The sequence below is a fragment of the Astatotilapia calliptera genome, chromosome 16 (genome assembly GCF_900246225.1).
Source record: "Astatotilapia calliptera chromosome 16, fAstCal1.2, whole genome shotgun sequence".
NCBI classification, from domain to species: domain Eukaryota; kingdom Metazoa; phylum Chordata; class Actinopteri; order Cichliformes; family Cichlidae; genus Astatotilapia; species Astatotilapia calliptera.
In genome coordinates, this window is record NC_039317.1 from 16,142,698 (window position 1) to 16,167,367 (window position 24,670).

A 24,670-nucleotide genomic window follows, 5' to 3' on the forward strand; every position below is an offset into this window, starting at 1 on the left:
AGAACTTTTATGGATGGGTGGGTGGTGTAAGGTCAAAATCAGTTGATTTGTGGGCCTTACCATCTCATTTCTGATTTTTTTTTACATAATGTAGTGTAAGTTTAAGGTGATCAGAGTGATAATCTCCAGGTTGTACTGGCCAAGTGTGAAACAACTGTGGACAACAATTAGCACCAAGTCTATGACCATGATTCTCAGTCGCAAAAGTTAAAAGTACCCATTTCAGGTTGGGGATGAGCTGCTGCCCTTTGCTCATGCTTGAGGGACATACTAAGCAAGAAACTGACACATGGAGCTGTGCAGCATCTGCAGAGAATGTCTGAAAGACTGAAATTAGACAAGCAGGTGTTGGAAATGTGCTTGATCCAAAGGTTGTCTGATTTCTCCCTTAGAGATATGGTGAGGAACATGAAATGGGCTCACAGCAGAGTCACTCTTTCAAACTGAAAGGAGCCAGGTGTCAGGTTAAGGCTGTGTGCAGGCAGAAGTGGAAGTAGAAGGACCCAAAGTGCAGACACTCGGAGGCGGAAAATAACTCAAAACTCAGCTTTTATTGCTGGATGGCAAAACGTAACAAAAATCCAAATAAACTTCCATGACCAGGCAGACAGAACACACAGCCTAAATGAGAGTAGATCAGAACACAGACACAAAGAAACACAGGGCTTAAATACACAGAGGGAGCAATCAGGGAATGGGTAACAGGAGGGAAACACAGCTGGGGCAAATCAGGCCTAACGAGACAAGGGGAAGCAAAACCAGACACATTAACATCAGACATGGACTTTCAAAGTAAAACATGAAACGTTACACAGACTCACAGGCAGGCACTATAACAAAGGGAACAGAGACGTGGGACCAGGGCAGACACAGACACTGACTGGACGTGAGGGATACAGCAGACAGGGGAGACAGCAACATGGAACACAGACAGAAAACCAGAACACTAAAACTTTAACCAAACCCCACCCAGAGAACCTAAACTAAGAATAATCCTAAAACCCATAAAGCAAAGCTAGAATATAATGAAATAACAAAATCAAAGAACCAAAAACACAAAACACTGGGTCGACGACCCAGGGACCCTAGCACCAGGTTGTTTCAGGTCTATTCAAGAGGCCCAAGAAACAGACATAATACACCTCTTCTTACCTCTGAAAACCTCCATAGACACTGTTATGGCCCGTCTAGGCGCGGCCAGACCACAACATAAAGGGTGATCCATCCCCGTCCAACCCCAAGCAGCACGTCACTTAATATTTTGTGACAGTGATTTATTTACAATAAGTGCAGTTAAACGAAGGAAGGGAGCATATCATAACTTCAGGGTGAACCCAAGGCCAAAACAACAAACAAAAAGTAACCTATCTCAGGAATAAACACAACTTACCTACTCAAAAGAACTAAACCAAACGGCAATCACTTTCCTCCCTGCCTAACAAAAACAGGAGAAAACTGATCAAACAAAAAGGCGGTCCACCCCTACATGCTCTTACATTAACATAATATAGTGACACAGTGAACGGTCTGCCGGTTGGGTTGGGCCGAGGATGAATGAATTGGCAGTCCCAGGCGGTCTCTTCTTATCCGCTGTCTCGCAGTCCTCAGCCAACTGGTGTGAGCCATCCACCAATCCCGGAGGAGCACCTGGACACTCAAATTCACACATGATTACGATCACAGTCGTAACAGACACAGATAGGCAGCATATAGCTATCTAAAAGACATGTATATCCCATTATATTGATGCTCAAAGTTATGGGAAAAAAGCATATTGTAAATAAAGAAAGAATCTTGGCTGGAGTAGGTGAAAATTAGATTTGATTGGCCGTTTTTATAAGAGCTTAAATGTGTTTTTCTGTGTTTAAGATTTCATGTGGCTATTGTATTTCAGAAGTAATGAAGGTTAAAAAAAAACTTGAAATATTAAATAATAAACATATTAAAAGCACTCATTATTCCATGGTATGAGCCTGGGCACACTGCTCACCAGCTTATAAATCACAGCAAACCTTTCCACAAGCATAATGTAGTAAATGAGTGTTATTTTCTGTCAATTTCTGTTTTTGAGACTTGACAAGAAAATTATGATCATGCATTACTGCTTTATTGACCTGTTAGCTGATATCACACACTGCACATACAGTAAAAGATGGCCACAGCTCGAAATTATTAAAAGCGAAGGCAGTTCACAAGTACCTTAAATCTGAATTCTTTCTAAGAACGAGGGGCAACTTCTGTGATTTCAAAAAGAAAAAATGTTTGGTCGTATAGATATGAAAAAACTTTCCCTGGTCCCCCCACCATATATGCCTCAGTAAAAACATATGGGCAGAATCAATGGTTTGAACTTATACTGAATGCAACATTAAAAAAAAATCATACCTATAGAGTCTGTAGTCTATTGTGAAAAACAGGACCAATAATAAGGCCATTGCCCAAAGTGCAATATTAACAATGCGTACATGTGGTTGAAGCTGAGCGTCCCCTGTTCACAAAATGTCATTGTCAGAAATGTTTCCATCTTTAACTTCCTGCACATTTGAACTAAACCACACTTCTGTGGTCAATAGGCAAGGTGTTGTCTCTGACAGTAGTGGTGACAAAAACAACATGCGCTGTATGAGGCACAGGTATGAGAAACTGTTCATATCTCTTAAATCTCTCTAGTGCTGATTAACATGTCTTTTTTTAATGACTGCCATCTTTCTATAACAAATCAGTCAGAAAACTGCATTTAAGTGTTATTTGTCTGTCAAGAAGAAATCTGTTTATGACCTTTTTATGAAAGTACGACAGTTACTGCAGTCAAGTCAATACAAGGACTGGAATCAGATGACATCAGAAGCACAATACAAAGTACAATAAATTATTAGTTGAAAAAGAAGTGCTGCTGCTGGGAACAAACCTGAGGGCTAGAGAATGAAGTCACTGCTGCTTCCGGTTTAGTCACGATAACTCTAGAAGACATGCAGTTCACTTAGAGAACCACAAGCTTCCTCCATTCATCTGTTCTGCAGTATGGCTGTACAGCTGTACGTTTCATCACATGACTCCACCACATTTTGCAAAACATTTTTCAGTTTTTTCATCTGCAAGTGTCCATTTAAAATCAACAACACTCAGGAAAATTTGATGACAGCATACTCTGGGTTTTTAACTTGGTTAGTCTCGGTGTGCCGTTTTCCAGCAGGTTTGCCGTGGTTGATGACAGCATACGTTGCATAGTCTTCATTTCTGACTGCTGGATTTGAAGCTGAAATCTGGTACTCATGCGGCTCGTGAGCTGGTGATCCTGGTCTTTCAGCAGTGAAAGAAGACTCTGGGTTTTTAACTTGGTTAGTCATGGTGTGATATTTTCCACCCTGTTTGGTAGCGTGTCTATGTTTGATGATACCATATACTTCACAGTCTTGATATTTAAGTGCTGGATTTGAAGCTGAAATCTGGTTCGAACCGGGCTGGGAAGCTGGTGATACTGATCTTTCTGGAGTGTATGATGAATAGATGTCATTTAAAACAGACAAGTTGGTCAGTGGGACAGGAGTGGAAGGAGGGCTCCATTTAGGGAGGTCTGGTATCATAAGAGTCGGCATTTCCTATGGCACAAAACACCAAAATGAGAATATATTAAACATATATTAGAATATATTAGTAAAAAAAAATTCTCGACACTCCCATGACAATAAATCTTAAGCAAGGTGGAAGATAATTAGCTTAGAAAACAAGTAAAATCAGCCTGCCAGGTTGTCAGAGGCTCACAAAATGTTATATACTGTATTACTTGTTTATTTTATGGCCTATAAAAACATTCAAACTGAAACAAAAAGAAAGAAATTGTTCATCAGTGAGTGAAACTACGGGTTCTCCTATTTTCAAGCCTGTTGTTAGACCAAAAGTACCCTGAAAAAAAAGTCAAAAATTATACTACTTCAAGGTGCCATTAGACGCTGGCTCCAAAAGTGAGTAAGTAAAATTTTACTTATATAGCACCTTTCAAGACAAGGATAACAAAGTGCTTCACAACAAAATAACAGTGCATAAATAATACTTTTTGTCCCCCCAAATATCCCAAAAATATATTTTGATATGACCAACATTACCTCTCCCTTTACGTAGTTTAAGGTCAGCACTCCTGTAGAAAAGCCAATAAATAAATTACCCATTTTTAGATGGTAAATTCAATGAAATCAGTTTCAACCATCCAAAATAAAAATTAGTGCTCTTACGTTTCCAGTCACAAGAACTCAAGAAGATGAGGGCAGTCAGTATGAGAATAAGAAGCACTATGCCAAAACAAATGTAGAAGTATGGTCTCCAGTTTTCATTGTGATCAGGGCTCAGTGTTGTTCCTACAAAAGCAGAATCACCAGATCAGTCGTGCTAAACTGCATCCACGAAAATGTTGGCAGTGATTTTCTGACAAATAAAGCTTCTCACCTGCATTTTTATCATTATTATCGGGGGTTTCAACTCCCTGGTACATGTCTTCAGGGAATGATACATAGTAGACAGAATTAACACTTCATATTTTATTATTTTATATTTTAATGCTGATGAAGAATAAAATATATCTGAAAGCATACCTGATACTGAGATGATGATGGAATGGCTGATTACGCTGCCATTATATCCTAGTAAACCACATCTGTACATGCCATCGTCATGAATGGAAATCTCCTTGAAATTTAAATATGAGATCAGCTTATCCTTATCAGGATTCTGTGTTATCTTCACATTTTTTGTTTCATGAATCCGTTCACAGTTGACTGAGTCAAAGAGTTTACACCAGGTGACCTCCAGCGTTTCTCCACAGTGTATAACCGGACAGCTGACTGTCAGACTTTGTCGTGGAGGAGTCTTCCAAGTGCTGTTTCTTCGGACCATAATCGCAACATCACACGAAGCATGTAGACCTGCAATTATTTTTTTTTAAATTAATGCGTAATTCTTACCAGAAAAGAATTAACGCCTGTTTACGTAAAGCATATTTTCTTCTTTTGTGATCACAACAATGAAATACATTTTTTATCTTAATACTATATAAATTGTCCCATCCCACACATGTCGTCCATCTTAATTATTTATCTATCTGTCATTTTATTAGTCTAATTATGTCCCAGAGCTCTCTGGAGTGCTAACATTTCAAAGACAGAGAGAATATAGACATAATGGTAATTAGATGCTGTGTATTTAAAAACAACATGTTTCATATTCACATGTATATTTATACATAAGACAATTTATTTTATACAGTTTGTATTTCATTCTATCAGTATTGTTTCCTCAGTAACTGGAGGACTTACTGGCCATTTACTTGCGCAAGATAAGATTAAGATTCATGTTTGTAAAGATTTGTTTTAAGTTTTATCTTATCTGCTACAGATGTAATGTTTACATGATTTAATTAATGTTTAATTAATGTTTTTACAATAAACTTTATGATAATATGCATTGTATAAAGGAACTGTATTGTATTGTGTGGCTTTTGTGTGGCATGGTTGAGATTTAGTGCCGTGAGGCTGCATGCCACAGAGGGAAATGTAGTTGCAGATTTTACCTTTACTCTGGTTTACACTGAGAGAATGCACCTCCTGATCTGAAGCAAAAGCCCTTTAGTCTTACTCACACATAATTCAGTGCTGAGTCAAATAATAGACACCTCAGAAACCTAATATTAATGATGAGAGGTGTAACAAATCTACAGATAGACAAGAAGCCAATAATACTTCGAGGTAGTGCCCATATGCCCTGGTAATAAAAGGTAATAAAAATATTCACATATTTTCTACGATTTTCCCTCATCATCTATAATATTGACATGTAATTTCCATCATAGTGGCTGTAACACATAAATATGCCCAAATTTGTCATGCCATGTTCAAATAATTCATATCAGCACATTTTTCCAAGAACAACATCTGATTATTTGGTTAATTAGGTGTGCCTTTATGATTTGACGTTACATAAAATATCATCTCTCTATTTTTTTTAAACTCCATAGCGTGCCCCAGAAGTACGTCACTATTATAAAATGTATGTATTGTTAAATGGCTGTACATACTCTTTTTATTTAGTCCAGCAACAACGCCATGTATACAACAATAACAATAAAGTGTGCTACATTGTTTGTTTTTGGTACAACTTTAAAGAAAGTTGAATTAAGCATTTTAATCTCTGTCGTGTTTTTTTCACACTCATTATGTTAAATATTAAATAAATAGTTTTAAACTTCTATCTTTGTTCCTCAGTAATGATTACTCTATATCTCTCTAGTCTATGTTCTAGCAGTGTGCTCTAAAGTGTTCCTACCCTCAAACAACCATGGCACATCTATAACAGCTAGTCCATCAATAAAATAATATCTATGTTTACCTTTGCCGCTTCCATGGACAGAGACAAACACACAGCAGCAAAATATTATCAGATAATTCAGTTTATCCTTTAGGCTCAACATGCTCACAGCCTGAAAGTTTTCAAATAGTTGACTGTAGGTACGTCAGGGGCTTTTTTTCACATGTGACAGGCTCACCACTTCCTGACATCCCACACGCATGCCACGACCATTCGGCACATTTTGTGTAATTCAGTATGCTGTTACTTAACAAAGTTTCCAGCAATGTTAAGGAGGAGTGGACTTTATGTAATCAAAGAAGTACTTTTCCAGTATCTCGCTGGTAGTTCGGTACTTCGACTCAAGTAGTTCCATTAACTTTTTGGCTTGGTGAGGTCGGCTGCCGTGCTGGATGCTCTCCTAAGTTAATTTGTAAATTTTTGTAGTAAATTGTAAATATTGTAAAACTTTTCTTCTGTCATTTAATGGTCGGGCATTGTACAGCTACAAGCATTTCACCCCCATGTCATACTGTGTATGGTTGTGTGTGTGTGACAAATAAAATTTGAATTTGAATTTGAATTTGTTTGGTTTATGACTGGAGATTTATCAGCGGGGCTTTAGGGGACTAGGAAATGTTTTGTCATTGCTTCTCAACTATAATTAAACCCCTATTTTTAAAACCCCCATCGTGATCCTTAGTGCTGGAAGCATTATCCACAGTTGTTTAGTTATTTTACAGAAGTTGTTTCATTCACCTTTATATGGACCCTGAGTTTCTAAAGGTGGCTATTGGACCTGCTTGAAATTGTACACTTAACTAAAGCTAGCTTTCCAGTGCAGAGTAGAGACTGTTAGGGCCCTGTGCAGAAATTCAACGGGGCCCCTCTAACCAGCGTTCTTCACCATTATCTCATAATTAATCTGGAACCAGTCAAACAACTGCTTGTCTGACTGGTATACTTGTATTAGGCGTCTCTCCTCCACAGTTAAGATTATATTAACTGTGAATTATATTTAATGTGAGAATAGCTCCTTTTTATATTCATGAAGTAGCTTTCATTGTTGTCCATAGCTTTGTTTAAACAGGAGTTAGAGGAGGAAGGCTGGGCCCCCTTAGGGAGGTCAGGTGTCTTCTACTATTATGGTAAGTTTTAAGCATTGATTAAGAGTTTCAACGTTTTTCAGCCCACAGGGCACTCCACTTGCCTGCGGCCTGTTACGCCTCGTGGCAAGCAGCACTTCTGTGTAATTCTTTTTTTGTTTGCTAATTAATTTCTTGTTTGGTAGTTTTGTCATTTGTCAGTTTGGAAAATAAGTTATGTTAAAATTTGTTTTCCTTTATGGGTATGTAAAAACAAACCAAAAGATCTAAAAAGTAGTATTAAATTTGTAAGAACATTCCACAATACAGTCCTAGAGCATTGCATTTTTTTTTTTTAAATGAAGATGCAGCAGGGTTTTTTTAAACAAAACTTAAACATGCTGTTATTTTGTTTTATTTTGTTTTATTAACTGAGGGTCAAAGTGTTAACATGCACAAATTCACTATCTAAAAAAGAACACTTTAGCTTTGCCCCAGAAAATGAAGAATTTCTGATAGTTTTCTTCAGACTTAAACAGGAAAATTGGATCAATTATTACACAAAAAAATAATCTTTTCTTCACACTCGGGTTACCAGTATACTTATATGAACAACTTATAATACCGATCATGCTTCAGCCTTCATTATGCTGCAACCTGTGTACATACATGTGCGTTAGAAATCTGAAGTATACAGCAAGAATGACTTTTGTTTTTACTCTTTTTTGCTCTGTCTGTGCAGCCAGCAGGTGGTGTAAGTTCACATTCACCTTTCTATGTAGTTTGTAGACAATGCTTTTCAGGGTCATGTGAATCAGAGCATACTTTTCCAACAGCATCATCTGGTGGAAAATTGTGTGTTACTTCATGTGGATATGCCATTATGTGTGTCTCTGTACAAAATTAATATAATCATTTATTTCTCTTTTAGCTTTTGGTAGTTATCTATAGATAAACATTTTGGACCACAGTGACATGAGAGTATCACACAGCTTCCAGATATGTCAGTTGCACACCCATGATTAGTGATGTGACGTTCTGTATCGAGGCTTCGAGTAATGGAGGTGGCGTTTCCGCGATGCGCGTAACGAGGCGTGCTTCATTTATGGGAGGAGCTGAAAATGATGACATCCGAAGCCTCGCTGACCGGCTGTACCACGTGACTGGTTCAGGAAGTGGTTTGAACTTCGCCGCGAGCTATGACAGCGATATAAACCCCTCAGACTTTATTCAAAATGTGGGTGTTTGATGGAGAGTTGCGGTTAGTGAGAGTTTGGAGACCGTTTGGAGGTTTATGAGAGTGAGGAGAGAAAGTCAGGAGAGAATGGAGCCAGCTAAGAAGAGGAGGATGTCCTCCCCTGTGTGGGAACATTTTGATCTTATTCCAGTTCATTTGCACTATAATGTGTAATGAATGTGTTATGTTGTTTGTGACTGTATTGTTTCAATTGTTAATAATAAAAATTAAAAAAAAAAAAGCTGCAGCCGGGTCTACCCGCATGTGCAGATGTTTTCTTCTTCTTCTGTTCGTTTAATGGCAGTGTACTCCCCAGTGTACGAGGATACCGCCACCTGCTGACCGAGCGAATAAACCCTATTATAAACTAAAAAAAAATAATAATTTGATCTTATTCCTCCCAACAAGGTATGTTAATTTCTACAGAAGATGTATTTTCATAATACTGATGGTGCAATACAATTTATGTTAAGCTGTCTTTACTTTTGTACAAGGTGAAGTGTTTGCTATGTGCCAGGGGGCTGGGATATAACAACAACACCTCATCTAGGCACTGCTGTAATGTTACTAAATGATATAACAATATTATACAACTGCAATAAGTTACGTGTGTGATATTTATATTTGTGCTTTGTCTTTATTGTCTTTCCTCAGGAGAACAATCTCAAATAGATGAAGACCTGGTTAGCATAGTGATTGACTCCCAGCCATTGTGGAGGATAAAGGATTTAAAAGATTTGTTAAATCATTAAATCCTATGTTCTCCCCACTAAAAAGGCCATAAAAGCAGTGAAAATTTAGTTTTTACTGAATAAAATGTGAACAGGCAGGACTGAGGCCTCAGTCTGTAGCTGTCCATACCTCAACGTTAAAAAAGCACAACCACTGTCCATACCCCAACCACACCTCACCTCACAGTAAATGATCATTTCCATTTTAAGCATTTCCAAATAATCATTTTCCATACTGCCAGTATAAATATACACAGTATACTGCCATCACTACAATATACATGTTTTACACACTCCTTTTGTTGTTGACATTTACAGGCTGTGTGCAAAAGGCCACATTCTTCAAATTCATGCCAACTAATATTTTTACGTCCAGTAGATGTCCTACTAGAGCAAATGAAGCTTCAAGATGCTTTGCACTGGGGTGAACCAATTGGATGAAAAGCTTCAGTGCTTCTTGAAGCTTCATCTGCCCATCACTACCCATGATACAAATCTCATGTTCCACCACATCCTAAAGCTCCTCTACTGGGTTGAGATCTGCTGTGGAGGCCATTTGAGTACAGCAAACTCACTGTCATGGTCAAAAACTGGCTGCAGATCCTTTTTAGATTTGTAACATTTTCTTATCGTGTTCAAAATGGCCTTCAAAATGTCATCATAATGGGATGGACATGGTCAGCAACATAATTCAGGTAGGCTGTGATATTTAAAATATGCTACTAAAGGACCCAAAGTGTGCCATGAAAATATATCCTACACCATTCAACGGACAGAAGTAGTGTGAATCACTGATACAAAGTAGGATGGAGCCTTGCTTTTATTTTGTTTACACTGTATTCTGAATTTGCCATTTGAATCTTGCAGCAGAAGTTGAGACCGGGAAACATTTTCCAGTGTCCTAATGTGAACTGTAGATTCTGTTTTTTGTTCCGAGATGACAGGAGTGGCACCCAGTGTGCTCTTCTGTTGCTGTAGCCCATCTGCTTCAAGGTTCAATGTGTTGTGCATTCAGAGATGCTCTTCAGCATACACTCGTGCAAACAATTGGTTTTTTGAACTATTTGTTTTTTTACTATTATCATAAGAAGACTGAACATTCTCTTCTGACTTCTGGAATTAGCAAGACATTTTCAACCAGAGAACTGCTGCTCACTGGCTGTTTTCCCTTTTTCGGTTCATTCTCAGCAAACCCTGGAGATGAATATGGGGGAGGCAGACAGTTTTTAAAATGCTCAGGCCACGTTCAAAGTTGTTTAAATCACCATCTTCCTCAGTCTGATGTTAGTTTGAAATTCAACAGGGTGTCTTGACCTTGCCTATCTATGTAGTTGGCTAGCTATCAAGCTAGCTATCTCGCTAACTATAGCTAGCTAGCTTGTATTTTGTTAAATACACAAACGTTCATAAGGCTGGCATTGTGAAGTGTACCGTTGTTGCAAACTAAGAAGTTAATGTTCAAACCCATCAGTATGGATTCTGTCCGGCTACTCCTGCTTCATCCCAACGACATGTTAGGTTCACTGTTTCTGCTAAATTGGTTTTAGGTGTGGATGTGAATGGTTGTCTGTCTCTCTCTGTGTCTGTTCAGGGAGAAACCACCTCACACCTGATGGAAACTAGTGTTCAGTGCGACCCATGGATAAGGTATATGACCCCTTTTAAGCAAACAGTATTGTGTAATTCAATAATAATTCTGAATACATTATCATACCACAAAAGATAAAGAATACTCACTATAGGATTTGTTCCTAAAAAGAACATATTGATGCGTCAGTATACCAGAGATTTTCTTAATATAAGCATGGTAAATGGCCTGTATTTGTACAGCGCTTTACTAGTCCCTAAGGACCCCAAAGCGCTTTACACATCCAGTCATCCACCCATTCACACACTGGTGATGGCAAGCTAAATTGTAGCCACAGCCACCCTGGGGCGCACTGACACTGGCACCACCAGGCCCTCTGGCCACCACCAGTAGGCAACTGGGTCTTGCTCAAGGACACAACAACCAAGACTGTCCAAGCCAGGACTCGAACCAGAAACCTTCGGATTATAAGGTGAACTCCCAACTCTTGAGCCACGAAGAAGGATTTCTTATCCTTGTTTACAATCTACGGAGGGGGGCTAGAGCCTGTTCCAGCTGTCACAGGGCAAAAGGGTACAGCCTGGACTGGTTGCCAGTGTATTATAAGGCTGACACATAGAGCATTCACACTCAGATTCACAGTTAAAGTCAGTTTAGAATAATCAATTAATCTAAACCATAGGTGTCAAACTCTGGCCCGCGGGCCAGATTTGGCCCGCAGCCTAGTTACATTTGGCCCGCGAAGCCATACCAAATTACTATTAGAGCTGGCCTACTGGTATTATACAGCTAATATATATATTGTTTAGTATTAAGCTTTGTTGTTCCATATTCAGTTTTTTAGCTAAACTTGTTTGAGTCCATAAGAAAAGATTCATTCTTATATCTGGAGGAAGATTTTTTTTTCAATAAATATTAATGTTAGCCTGCGACTTTGTTCCATTTTGAATTTTGGCCCACTGTGTATTTGAGTTTGACACCCCTGATAAACCCATAAATATATTTGAACTGTGGGAAAAAGCTGAAGCAGTGGATCCATGCAGGCACAGACAGAACATGCAAACATCATCCAGGCCCCAGACTGGATTCAAACCCAGGATCTTTTCAGTGTATAACAACAGTTCTAACTATCGTACTGTCACTAAATATATTTCGAGCAAAAGTAAAGTCAATCAAACACAAAATTTGCAATGTTTTTATTATATTTGAAAACATATCAGTAAAGATGATTATCTGGTGTGATTATCTGATAATTTATTTCATCATTAGAGAAAAGAAAATGATGTGATAAGTCTTCAGTTTGTCCACTCTGAGCTCATTCTTTGAGCCTTTCCTGTACAGAGTGTTACTAGGTGGTGCATATCCAGACATTTCTCTGAATGAATATGAAGGTGTGGTTCTTTTTCCTGCTGACAATAAATAGTTTGTGAACCAAACCTGGACTTTCCATGTAGCAAAGATCACTGACTTCCTGTTGTTGCACATCAAAAATATTTACACAGACATGCAAATGACACCATACACTGACAACAAAATACATTACAGTAACTACTCACTTCTGTGTTATCTCACGATGCAGATATTTCATGTTTGCTCAATGGCAAATATTTTAAACTACAGCAAATACAGTAGGTGACGATGATGATGACCTTTTATTTCTGACATAAAAAAAACCCCCAACAAACCAATATATCCACATACATACAAGTACATCCATATAGATATACACAATTTTATATGAATAGAGCGCTCAAAAAATTTAGTATTTTGTGTCAGCAAAGTGTTACAGCATTTCCGTATTAATATCAATGTGTCACATTATATTTTGTATGCTGTTTGTTAGTACTGACCGTTTTCCTCTACATCAGTACTGTTATTTTCCTATTGGTGTGATAGCACATTTGCTTCTCTCTCTCTCACTTGCTCTCTCTCTCTCTCTCTCCCTCATTCTCACTCTGCCTCTCTTTTCTACCACTTCCTCACTACTGTGGCCTATATGCAGTTTGATGCAAGGAAGCGATCAGCTCATATCTACTACAGCGTCAGGCCGAGGGGCCCTTCTCCAGCAACCAGGCACTCTGTGGGATCGTCATGGGAAACTGTGCTTCAGGGTAAGTCATCATACACGCTCATACATTCATTCACACATTCCTATAAGTGGGGACTTTCATATATTACAAAGTTATTCATCAGAATGTGATGTATTCTAAAACACTCCTTTAACTGCTGTAAATGCAGAAAATATATTTAAGGTATTTGTGAATTAACTACAGCGAAAATATTTATAAAAAAAAAAAAAGTTTAAATGAAATGATTGTGCAGTTTTTTACAAGAAGTTTCTACATTTCCTCTAGCAAGGAAACCGTGGTTACGAGATAAAAATAGCCCTGGGTTCTGGTTGTCTTCTTACAAGAACTAAGTCAAATACAAAGAACATATTTTGCTGTTGCGTTACATATTCAATATATTACCGTCTAAAATGGCAAGTCTAGAAATATGCAAAGCGTGATGCCCTCGTTGGTTATTCACTGCCATATTCAGTTGGTTATAAACAGGTGTTGATTGTAGGTCTATGTAAAGTGTTTCCTGTTGCAGCACAAGCGCTTAATTGTTAAAGCTGTCAAGGAAACACTGCTGTAGGCTAAAGCCCACACCTGCTGCCACAGATAATATTTTATATGATTTATTGAGGTGAAAGACATATGACTCAATAAGCAGTATTATCCAAAGGCGTTATTCTTCTGTGTGTGCTAACATTGTGGTCCTTGGTAGCTTATCGTTTCAATTTGCTTTATTTTCAGAAAGAAGAAAGAGAAAGGTAAAAGCTATTTTGTATTACTAATTTCTTATTGCTTTTGTGTTACTTTCCCCAGTATAAATGTGATAAATATCATAAACAAAAGAAAAAACTATTATAATTTTATGATTTTTCCATATTTCCTCTTTCAGGGGATTCTGAACCAGATGATAAGACCGCGAATGACAAGGTAGACATCCCCGCATTAATTTTGGTTCTATTTCTGTTGACCATAAATCTTCACCGTTATCAGCTCATGATTTTCATAAGACATGGGTGTGTTCCACTTTGGATTTACATACTTGGAGAAGATTAACATGAGGCTTCTGCCGTAAAACAAACTACACAGGAACCCGCGGCATGTAGACACATTTCAAAATATGCCAGCTGCAGAAACACAGTGTAAAAAGTAGAATAAATTATTTGATGGGCACAATACGGGTAGATGATCACCCATCTCACTCTCTCTCTTCCAGCAACCCAACGAAGATGTAACGTATGCTTCTATTAACCACGACAAAGCCAAAGGAGCAAGACATAACAGACCACCGACAAACCAGATCACCGACGACGACTGCGACTATGCTACAGTTAATATTCCTGCAGCACTTCAGCCTCAGTCTGAATCTGAGTGCTCATCTAAAGACGAATGTCCAGATGATTATGTACTTATGGGGTAAACAAACGGAAGTGGAAGCATTTGTTCGGTCAAGTGAGTTGCAGAAAATATCTGATGCCAGGTAAAGGCATGCAAGAACTTGTTTGCACTTGAATTGTCACTTTATTTTTTATATTCTTAGCTTAATCAAGAGCAGATCTTGATTATCAAAGAAACTGCCAAAATGAGAAGATTAACAGCCAACAGCAGCTGATTGCGGAAGTATGTACAGTAACCAGAAAGAAGTTTCTCTCCACAATTGAAGAAACGTTTTAACCAGAACATGGTGGTGGTGTTTCTTCCTCAAGAAGACTAACTCGCATTGCAGACGAACCTGCGAGAGATGACACGATTCTCGAGACATCGGGACTTTACTAAAAGATTTGAAAAATCAGAAGAAAGCCAACAAGCTTTCATCAATTCTGGACCTCTCTGAGAAGGGCAATGCATCCAAATCAGGAAATACAGAAGTTTGTGGCATGCAATTACTACTTACAAGTGAATCGATGAAGTCTTAAAGCCACCATGTGTGACATTTTAATGTGAATTTGAAAATGTTTGAAATAGAAGTTATATTTTGTTGTGTTTCTTTAGCTTTAGGTTAGGTTATGTGATTTATGTTTTGGCCCCAAGTTCCTAAAACATCACAGCACAAATTCAAAACTTGCTCCTCTTTAAAGAGAAGTTTCCCTGAAGAAACTCAGACTTTTTGACCTGTTTGACCTTTTTGAGACTGTTGCCACACCACAACTGAAAGTCTGAGAATGTCCACCACATTCTCAGACATACCTAACATTTTGTTTGCATAGGAAAGTCTAGAACTGGTATTTTGTGGTTTCATAGCGTGCATGTGCAACAATAATGGCAGAACTGTTTGGGGGTTTTTGAGAGACAAATTTGTTGATATGAATGCATCTGCTGTAAGGTGCTGCTCAGGAAGGTTTGATCATTATCTAGAGTCTGTTGCTGGTGGTTGGTGCTGAAACAATGCCAACTCTTTGCTCCACCATTAATCAGTTTCACAACGCCCCATATTGAGTTCCCTCAGAAAGCGTTTTCAAACTTAATACTGCCCAAACCTAAAATGCAATCCAAATGTGCAACCAAATACGAAAACAGTTTGTGTAATTTGATCTATTGCCACATTATAAAACGATAGTCCAGACCACACATAGTCAGAAGCATTTCACAGCATGTAAGAAGCACTCCACAGGCCCCAATATACTACAAACACACTGAAAGGTTGAGAAGTTGTTTGTTTGTTTTTTCTTTGAGAGATGGTTTTTTGTGCCTTTTAGTTTGAATCTGTCTAATCAACAGAATTATTTATACATTTAACTTCATGGCAGAGTACTGTTATTTACCCCATCTGTTCTTATTCTGCTGTATGAATAAACTGCATGTCTGAAAAACTGAAAGAAGAAGAAAAAAATCTTTTCAATTTAAAACGAAAACCAGTTTTGCTATTTGCTTCTGCTTTTAAGAGGAAATCATGTTAATGTGCTAAGTCACTGTAAGAGTTCAAATAGTCAGGCTGTGAAAATAGGGATATATTTGTGAGGCAAATTTTTAGTTCTCTCATTATAATGGAAATACAATTATAGTCACTGCAGCTCTTGCCTCTGATCTACCCTCTATCACTTACTAAAGCTACTGAAAAGAACAAGTGTGAAGCCACTGACATACATGTGTGTATATATATATTTATGTATATGGAGAGAGAGAAACTTTGACTTTTGGTTTAGATCATTGTTAATGAGTATAGTGTTGGTGATCATGTCAGAATTGATGAATGAATGCAGAAATGTGCCATCAGCTTTTCAACCGCCATGCAAAAGCATTTGGAATGAAGCTGAAGCTGGAACAGCTTCATTTTTCAGAATGACAATGATCCCAAACACACTGCCAATGGAAAACAGTCGTGGCTTGGCCTCGCCAGAGCCTGGACCTCAACAATATTGATACAGTGTGGGATCATCTTGAAAGAGAACAGGCAGCCAACATCCAAATAAGGGCTTTCAATGTCCTTCAAGAAGTCCGGAGAACTATTCCCAAAGACCAAATAATGGCTTTCAAACTCGGAGGAATAGATTGACTTCTATCAGTGAAATTATTCAGACGCCTTGCATCATTTAATCCTGTAGCAACATAAATTCTATTATTCACCAGTAGAGGGCAGAATAGTTCCTTTTTCTAGTTTCTTTTCTCGGAACTGCATTAGTCACTGTTACTGTACTGAGGTGAGTCTTTACACATTCACTATGAAAAAAGTGACAATTAGTATTGATTGTATTTTTAGTGCATGCCCTCAAACAATGAAAAAGTCACCTTGGCAGATATCACTGTTAAAATGTTGAGAACAACTGTTTTGACTCTTTTTGGTGTATCTTGCTGAGTTGCTCTGATGCAGCGTTACTAATGTTGTTCCTAAGTCTGAAGAATGTAGCTAAAATGAAGTCAGCATTTATACATGCACTTTAATACAAAGAATCATATCATCTCACATTCATACATAACATAAATACTTCACATGGCATTGTCCACATTACCTTGAGACAGCTATGTGATTAAAATGCATGTTTTCGTTGCTTGGTGCTTTTACTGTAGCCACTCCAGCATGATTCTATGTAAGAAATGATCATCTATTTAACTGTTAATGTTTAAATAAGTGTATTTGTACATAATTGTAGCTAATATATTTCATCAGCATTATCAAAAGTCTGTAGTTCTGTAGTCTTACATGCTGCATGTGGCTCAAGAGCCTCCTCATTTCAGCAGTTCAGTGCATTTTTTAGTTAATGTTCTCCTTGAGACCCACACAAAGTGGTGGGCAGACATCAGGTACATCCCCCGTTCCATTAGTTAAGTGTTTATTAGGATACATTTAAAGCGAGAAACTTTCCTCTTTCAGAGAAAATCTTTGATCCTTCCCTCTCTTTACTATTTCACCCTTTCTCAGTTTCACAGCCCTCAGTTTCTCACAAAGACTTGTTGCATTTAGGCTGTGATGCATGTGCACGCTCTTTTTTCTTTTTCTTTTGTCATTGTGAACATATCTGCAGATCAGTTATAGATAGAGTTCACACGTTGAACATAGCTAGCATAGGGCTCCACTTCCTCCACATCCTCTATCTACAAAAAAAAGAAAAAAAAAGAGAAGACAAAAGAGATAGAACAGAGGGAGGTGTCTTTAACAAAACATGACAAAGTGCAGTCAACAACCAGAACTATAAAATACAGGCAGTTTTACCTACCGGTGGGGATTTGGAGGAGGAGGTATCTGACTGTTGGTGTTGCCTGGCAAAAGTTACACAAACATGTTCAGTAACCTGGACACTCTCAGAACACAAGTTATTATTTTGATTCAATTTCTGTTAAATTAAACCTGTTACCTCAGCTTCATGACCAAAAAAAATAAGAGTCCCGCTAAAAATGCAATTATTATCCCAGCTATGAGTGCATACAGCCAGAGAGAATAAACTGTAGGGAGACAAATGAAATGTTTGTTAATACCTTAAATGCACATGGTTGTGTAACTTTTGTGCCTCCGTTTGTAGAAGCCTGACCTTTAACTTTTTGATATTCCAAAAATACAATCTTGTTCAGGTTCTGGTGACTGATGGTGCAGCTCAGGTTTTCTGGATCTATGCCTTCAGGAAGCTCCAAACGACTTTCTACTGTAAAAAGTCCATTTATCCCAGGCAGTTGTTGCACAGAAGAATTTCGTGCATGATTCCAGCTGATGTTGGCTGCAGGATTTCCATTTTCAGCTCTACATACTGCTACCATTGTGTTGTTTTTGTACTCTATCCAGGCTTTTATTTCAGGAGTCACTAAATCAAAACAGACAAAAAAAAGAAACAACGACAAAAACAAATCGTTTAAGCTTCCTATATTAGAAGTTTAACCACACCACAAAATAGGATTTGCATGGCATGGTGTGCTCTATTTTCATTTTTCTTTGTTTTTCATTTTCAGATCAAATATCTAAATGTGCTAAATGAAGAATGTTAACAATGAAGTCAGTGATCCATTGAGAGCAGAGTTGTCAAAAATGAGGCCCGGGAGCCAGAATTGGCCAATCGCTCCCATTGGATAATTGAATGAAAATAAGTGTATATTCATTCAAGGTTTAGATTTTTTCCAAGTGATAAGGGACCTCCCCTATTGTATTTCATACTACACCAACATAATTAAGTAACAGGTAAACAATAACAATTAAATTGGAGGAAAAGCCTGTTTTTCACGATCTATTATATAAATTTCAGATGTCTTTTATCTGCTGCAGCAGCATTTGAATGTTTCATGACATGCTGCTGAAACCGCACTTCTGTTTCTTAGATTAAATGTGCAGTTAAAATTCTTTACGCTCACAGAGAGAGGCATTTTCCTGATTCAGAGGACTTCAGATCAAAGTGCTGCATGTGGCCCGCGATGTTAAATGAGTTCCACATCCCAGCTCTAGAGGACAATGTGTTTGTGTCCAAAAAAGGCAAACTGAAGATCACTTTTTAAAAATGTGCCACCGAAAAGACTTTGCAGAGCAACATAAATGCATATCCATTTTACTCCTTTATGAGGTATAAGCTGAATGGTAGAAGGCTGATATTTCAACTATCTGTATTCTTATATATCAATAGAGGTACCAAGGTGTGTGACTAATGTTATAACAGAAGTCCTACCTGTGATATTCACGTGGATTTCACAATTGGTAGCTCCTCCTCTGTAAGCAAACTCACACGTGTAGATTCCCACATCATCTTCTGAGAACTTTGGGATGTGTAGATATGGCTGAGAATTGGATGTGTTTCGGAGTGACTTTCCATCATTGCAGGTGTCTGAGTTTCGACCATGACTGTCAAAGTTGATCTCACAACGGGTTTTGTTAATCAATTTAATTTTCCAGATAACATAAAATGTCTCATTCCACATCTTATCGGTGCATGTCAGATTAGCATCACTCCCATTACTGAAAAGTTCATTTCTGCGTTCTGGAAAAAAAAAGGAAGTGTGAATAATAGATTTGCTAGTATATACAAAAAAGGCAGACAAGCAAAGAAAAAATAGAAAGTATTTGTTTATGTTATGCATATGTTAAATATATTTACTTAAAGAATAAAGCTGCAGCATCAAACACAGATAGAAAATAAATCATAACATTGTTTATTTTTTTGTAATAATTTTTAAGATTTGTCTAATTAGCACTACAAAAAAATGTTTTATATATTACAAAAAAATTTTTTTTTTAAAAAGGAAAATAAAAAAGGAAGAGGGGAAAAAGAACGAAAAGCGGTAATGAATCAGACAAAGACTAATAAATAGCACCTTTCTTATTCAACAAGTATTGAAGTGCTTTAAAGCACTTTTTCTTTCGCTTTAATACATTTTAAGTAAAGAAGGTTGTGCAATGGTTGAAACACAATAAGCAGTAGAAAAGGAATTAAACATAATGTACTGACATTTTCACATTTTGCTAGTCACACTTTCTCACTTCATATTTTACTCATAGTGAACAGTAGCAGTATAGAAACACGGGGAAAGACTGTTACCAGTGATAGGAGGAAAAGTGGTGTTCACAGGGGCCCTTTCAGTAGTTCCTGAGAGAGACGAAGGTGAATTAAGGAAAAAGTTAGTAGAATGTTTCAGTAATTAAAGTAGCAACAAAATATTCATTTTGAAGTGCTCAGTCAGCAGAGCAGCAGCGATGGTCGTCTGTTAGTTGAAGTTTAATCGGTTAAGATGTAACATGAATTGAATGGCCATGCAGGAGAGTTAAACAACAAAGAGCTGTGAGACAAACTGCACTTTTTTAAGCTTTTGAAAAAAACAAACAAACATGACAGTCACCGAATGTGGGGCGATAAAATGTCACAGTTAAAGTTCAGCTCCTTATAAAGCCGACAAAGGTTAATCACAATCTTCCACGTTACCCAGAAGCCAGAGACACAGTCGGTATTTCATATAAGTGAAACGGAAAATTCAAGGTGGATGTGTTCAGTGAGTTGTTTACATCTGACAGGTGTAAAACCAAGACCACGCAGAAAGTGAGTGAACAAAACCACAACTCTAAAACAGAGACCCCCTTACAATGCAGAAAGAGCTGCATCATAGTTTTACCCAGATGTGAAATCAAGATTTCCAGGGTAGTACCAGGCAGTTTGATCATTCAGAAAAGACGGGGCTGACTTCTGTTATGGAACACCTTTTCCCCCTGCCAGTTTCTGCTCTGGCCCACTGTCATGCATAGTCTTTCCACACACTGTCTACGCTGTGAATCAGAATACAACCATTTCACTGAAATCTCAGGAGGCCCACAACCACTTACAGTTTACAACTCACCCACTTCATAGAAATGAGCCACAAATCTAACACTAATTACCTCTGTTATTATGCATGCTACACATATTTGACACTAAAATACATTCGCAGAGTATAATGACACAAAAAAGGTAAAAAAAAAAAACATTTTCAAGGTTTAAAAATGTCTCACTTGTGTCGTAAACCACATGAATCCGCATGGAGTTTGTCATTATGTATTACGTTTGTGAAGGTTGCTCACTCTTAAGAAAATGTAAGTAGTGAAAGCTGAAAAACAAATGCAAGAAAAATGAGTGAACATGTCAAACCTGATTCCACGCTCTGTGTTTCAGACAAGAACAGGATCACGACATAAATCCACATAGTCTCTCTCATCGTTGCGTGTCTTCGAGTGCTCCTCTGTAAACTTGCTGCTCACACCGTAAAACCTCAAGTATGGCCTGACATAAACCGTCAGTGCTAGACTCTCTAAAGTAACATCAAACCAAGATGCATTTTCTTTCTCCTCCGTTATCTTGCCATTTCATTTCCTTACTATTCCCAACAAGCTCTGGATTTAAGTGAAGCATGTCCTCCAACAAAGACTTCAGACAAACCTGAAGTCTTTTGTGACACAGTAATATATACATCGTGTGACTAACAAATCCCTCCCTTCTTCTTTCTCATCCCCGCTCTCCAAACCGCTTTCCACTGAGACATCTTGCCTTTTTCTCCCACACAGGATGACGTTTGATAAGTCAAGACACCCATTTCCTCACTTGCCAGACACATAGCTGTGCTCTCTAAAGTAGTATGTAGTAAAGCAGTGTGCGTGAACACACACATAAAAAATAGAGCAACGTTATGAAATTCTTTCAACGTTCGTCTCCACGTTCGTAATCACAGGTGATGATTCATCACGAGCTTACTGGTACTTTGTATGGTACACTCACATTTATCCTTTCTTGTGACATAAATGAAGCATTCTATGTATTTCTGCTTAGTTCAGCTTAGTTTAATCAGTATTTCGAAAGATTTGATGAGAGAAATGATTTCTGCTGAGTAGGACAAATGTTAGTCTTGCTGTGGTCTCATATTTGCTGGTGTAAGAACATTTTGCTGTATAAGACTCGTGCTATGCATGCTTGCCTACATGCAGCATTAATGTGGGTGCAGGTGTTATTACTGACTCCATCTCCAGTTTGCACATTGCACACATTAACTGAAAACAAATGGTGCAATCATTCTGCTTGTATTCGGTTAAGGTCTCCAAGCCGTATGCAGAGTTTGTGGTTCACAAATACATCTTGCAATGAGAAATCTTGATATTAGCTGTCCCATATAAGTTCAGATAGGGCAGATGAGCAACGATAGCTCGGCTTATCCTTCTCTTGTGGGTATTCTAAGTGTGACCAACTGTGAAAGCTGAAACAAAAGGCAAAAACGGTGAAAAAAATGTCCTAGTATAAACTCATACATCACATACCTTAACCAGCCAGAGTTTGATTCATCCTTTCCTAATTTCGTCTTGGGCTGGGACCTTGAAAAAAGAGGGGTATTTAAATGAATAACTGCCGTTCTCCTTTTTCTTGGATCTAATATTAGACCATGTTTATTTCATGTATAGACAGAAATTCAGCTGACTATGAGTTGGCTCACATGGGACAAGGAACTAGTTCTTCCAAAAAATAGCAATTTCTTCATCTGTGAACTATTGTTGCTTCAGTCAGCAGTATTGCACACATATCCCAAAAAAGGAGCGAAAAAAACAACAAGAGCTTATGTTTTGGGCTTTAACGATAAGAAGCACAGACTGTGCATGTGTCTATGCATGCGTGCATACACTGCTTCCCTTTGATAAGTGACTTCCTGTTGATGTCAAAATCATGCTTTTTGGCTACCCAAAAATATAACTCGGAGGGTAAGAAAAAAAAACAGAAGTTGTCAGACAATTTTGGTCTGCTCCACGTAATTCTTTTTGTTTTGTTTTTTTCTTCTTCTTCAGTTATTTTTCTGAGTTTTCAGTTTAAGAAGTTTACGTCAGTATTAGCAAAATTGCCTGGAAAGTTTAGGGGTTCAGAAAAAAATAATTTTATATACAATGCCATGCTGTGTCATCCCTGAGAGCCTGAAGCCTTGTATCTACCCTAATAACGAAACCTTAGTGCAGTAACATGTGCCACTTGCTTGTTGTGAAGTCCCCCTGCCTTTAGTTTGGTCAGCTGAAAAGCTGCTGGTTGCTTTTATTACATTTTTCAGTTCAGTATGACACAAAGTAAAGAGATTTGAAACATTAAATTTAATAGAAGAGTACGGCATGCTGCTGATACCTCTGTGTTCACTGAATGGTCCAGTAAAATCCTGGGTGAAGGTCAGTGTGCCAGTGCCTCGTTCATATTTAAAAAGAAAGGCAACATGCTTCAAATTCCAGCATTTTTTAATTGTTTTTTTCTTCTTTTTACATGAAGTGAATCCTCTTGATCGCTGATACAGTACATGTGGTATCATAGAGCTTTTTCGATTTGCTGTGACTGTGTAGTCATACAGAGAATTTTCATCAGCATGGAAATAATTTTCTGGTCATCCGGTATATGTAGATGGGGATCAGATCACTCTTGTTTTTCATTTTCTTGTGTGCTACTACTTCTTGCTACAAACACAGCTATTAAATCAGCTAAGTATTAACTATGTTGTTTATCTGACAGAACATAGAGGGTGTTTTTCTTTGGGTTTATTTTAGCTATATTATTTCCACTTCTTGTAGGGTCACCTTTTTCAGTCTTCACACTGTCAGACAACTCCACCCTAGTCTAAATGGAAACTTTTATCATCTCTGACTCATACGTGAGGTCGTTTGTGCATGTAGATGTTAAAATGTCCTAAGTAACAAGCTGACACGTTACTTTTGAATTCTTGCATTTTTGCCGTTATGGAATAAAACCAGTTACATTTCATGACCAGTTATATTCTATATTCCTTTCACATTGATGTAACTCTGGCGCCATACATATATATTTTTCTCTATATCGTAGATATATTTTGATTAGATTACTAGGCTTTTGTGGTAGTTACATTTTTAGGAACTACGTTTTCACTCCTTCCTTCTACTAATTCTTAAAGACTGCTGTCCTAAATTTTACAGTTGTTGCTGTCTTACTTAGGTTTTTTTTTTTTTTAATAAAAAGAGGTCACATTCGTAACCTTTTATATCCTGCATTGTTTGTATATTGATGTACTGTTTGTGTATATGTATTTTTGCTTTATTGTATATTTTGATTATATTACTGCATTTTGTAGCATTTTTTTTACTTTGTTTCTTTCTTTTTAAAAAAATAAAATACAATTATTAATGTGCACACTTACTTGAATTTGTTGATAAAGTTGATTCTTAAAGTCTTAAAGTCTTTGCTGTCTTATATGAACTGATACTAGGAAAAAAAATCCTGACCTACTTAAGGAGTTTAACTTCTTCGATGTGCCCACGGCCTAAGGCATAATCATTTTTAGCAGATACAGCAGATTTTGTATGTAGGTAGTTTATATGTAGGTTGTGACGTTTGTGGTACTGTAGGCTGGTAAAAAGTACAAAAATTCATTGTAGCAATTTTGAAAGTTATTCAACTATCCTGCTAATTAAAATTAATAATATAACCCTTCATTATTTATTATTACTAGGGATGAAAAAGAAGAGACATAAAAAAACGATCACCGGTGGAAAAGTAGACCCTGAATCCTCTCCTAGATGAAATCACGAAGGAAGAAACGTCCTTTAAATCTTAAATGATGACATGTGGAGTTAAATTAATATTACACTAACAAATTTTGATAAAAACCCAAAGTATGCTGTCCAAGAATTACTTCCAACTTTCACCCGGTGAGAGTAAACAGAAAGCTCGAGATTAATCCTCCCACTTCCGGACGGTCAGTTTATTGTCTCCATGACT

General features: G+C 37.6%; 2 protein-coding genes across 4 annotated transcripts; both read right to left on the reverse strand.

Annotated features, from left to right (window-relative positions):
• Window positions 1-2,122: 2,122 nt before the first annotated feature.
• Window positions 2,123-6,459, reverse strand: LOC113008099 (B- and T-lymphocyte attenuator-like). 2 transcript variants are annotated; one of them, XM_026145258.1, is made up of 6 exons: window positions 6,376-6,459; window positions 4,587-4,916; window positions 4,441-4,488; window positions 4,230-4,352; window positions 4,104-4,135; window positions 2,123-3,599 (listed from the first exon to the last, which is right to left on the reverse strand). In XM_026145258.1, the coding sequence occupies exons 1-6, from the start codon at window positions 6,455-6,457 to the stop codon at window positions 3,123-3,125; spliced, it is 1,092 nt and encodes a 363-aa protein (XP_026001043.1). In that variant the 5' UTR covers window positions 6,458-6,459; the 3' UTR covers window positions 2,123-3,122. The 2 variants fall into 2 exon arrangements, with proteins under 2 accessions (XP_026001043.1, XP_026001044.1); XM_026145259.1 differs by lacking the exon at window positions 6,376-6,459 and having other exon boundaries at window positions 4,587-4,989.
• A 10,427-nt stretch (window positions 6,460-16,886) lies between these two features.
• Window positions 16,887-21,438, reverse strand: si:ch211-214p13.9 (cell surface glycoprotein CD200 receptor 1). Of its 2 annotated transcripts, XM_026145682.1 has the most exons (7): window positions 21,056-21,438; window positions 19,979-20,026; window positions 19,112-19,420; window positions 17,996-18,262; window positions 17,822-17,909; window positions 17,684-17,726; window positions 16,887-17,561 (listed from the first exon to the last, which is right to left on the reverse strand). In XM_026145682.1, exons 1-7 carry the CDS (start codon window positions 21,120-21,122, stop codon window positions 17,493-17,495), a joined length of 891 nt encoding a protein of 296 aa, XP_026001467.1. In that variant the 5' UTR covers window positions 21,123-21,438; the 3' UTR covers window positions 16,887-17,492. The 2 variants fall into 2 exon arrangements, with proteins under 2 accessions (XP_026001467.1, XP_026001469.1); XM_026145684.1 differs by lacking the exon at window positions 19,979-20,026 and having other exon boundaries at window positions 21,056-21,437.
• Window positions 21,439-24,670: the final 3,232 nt, after the last annotated feature.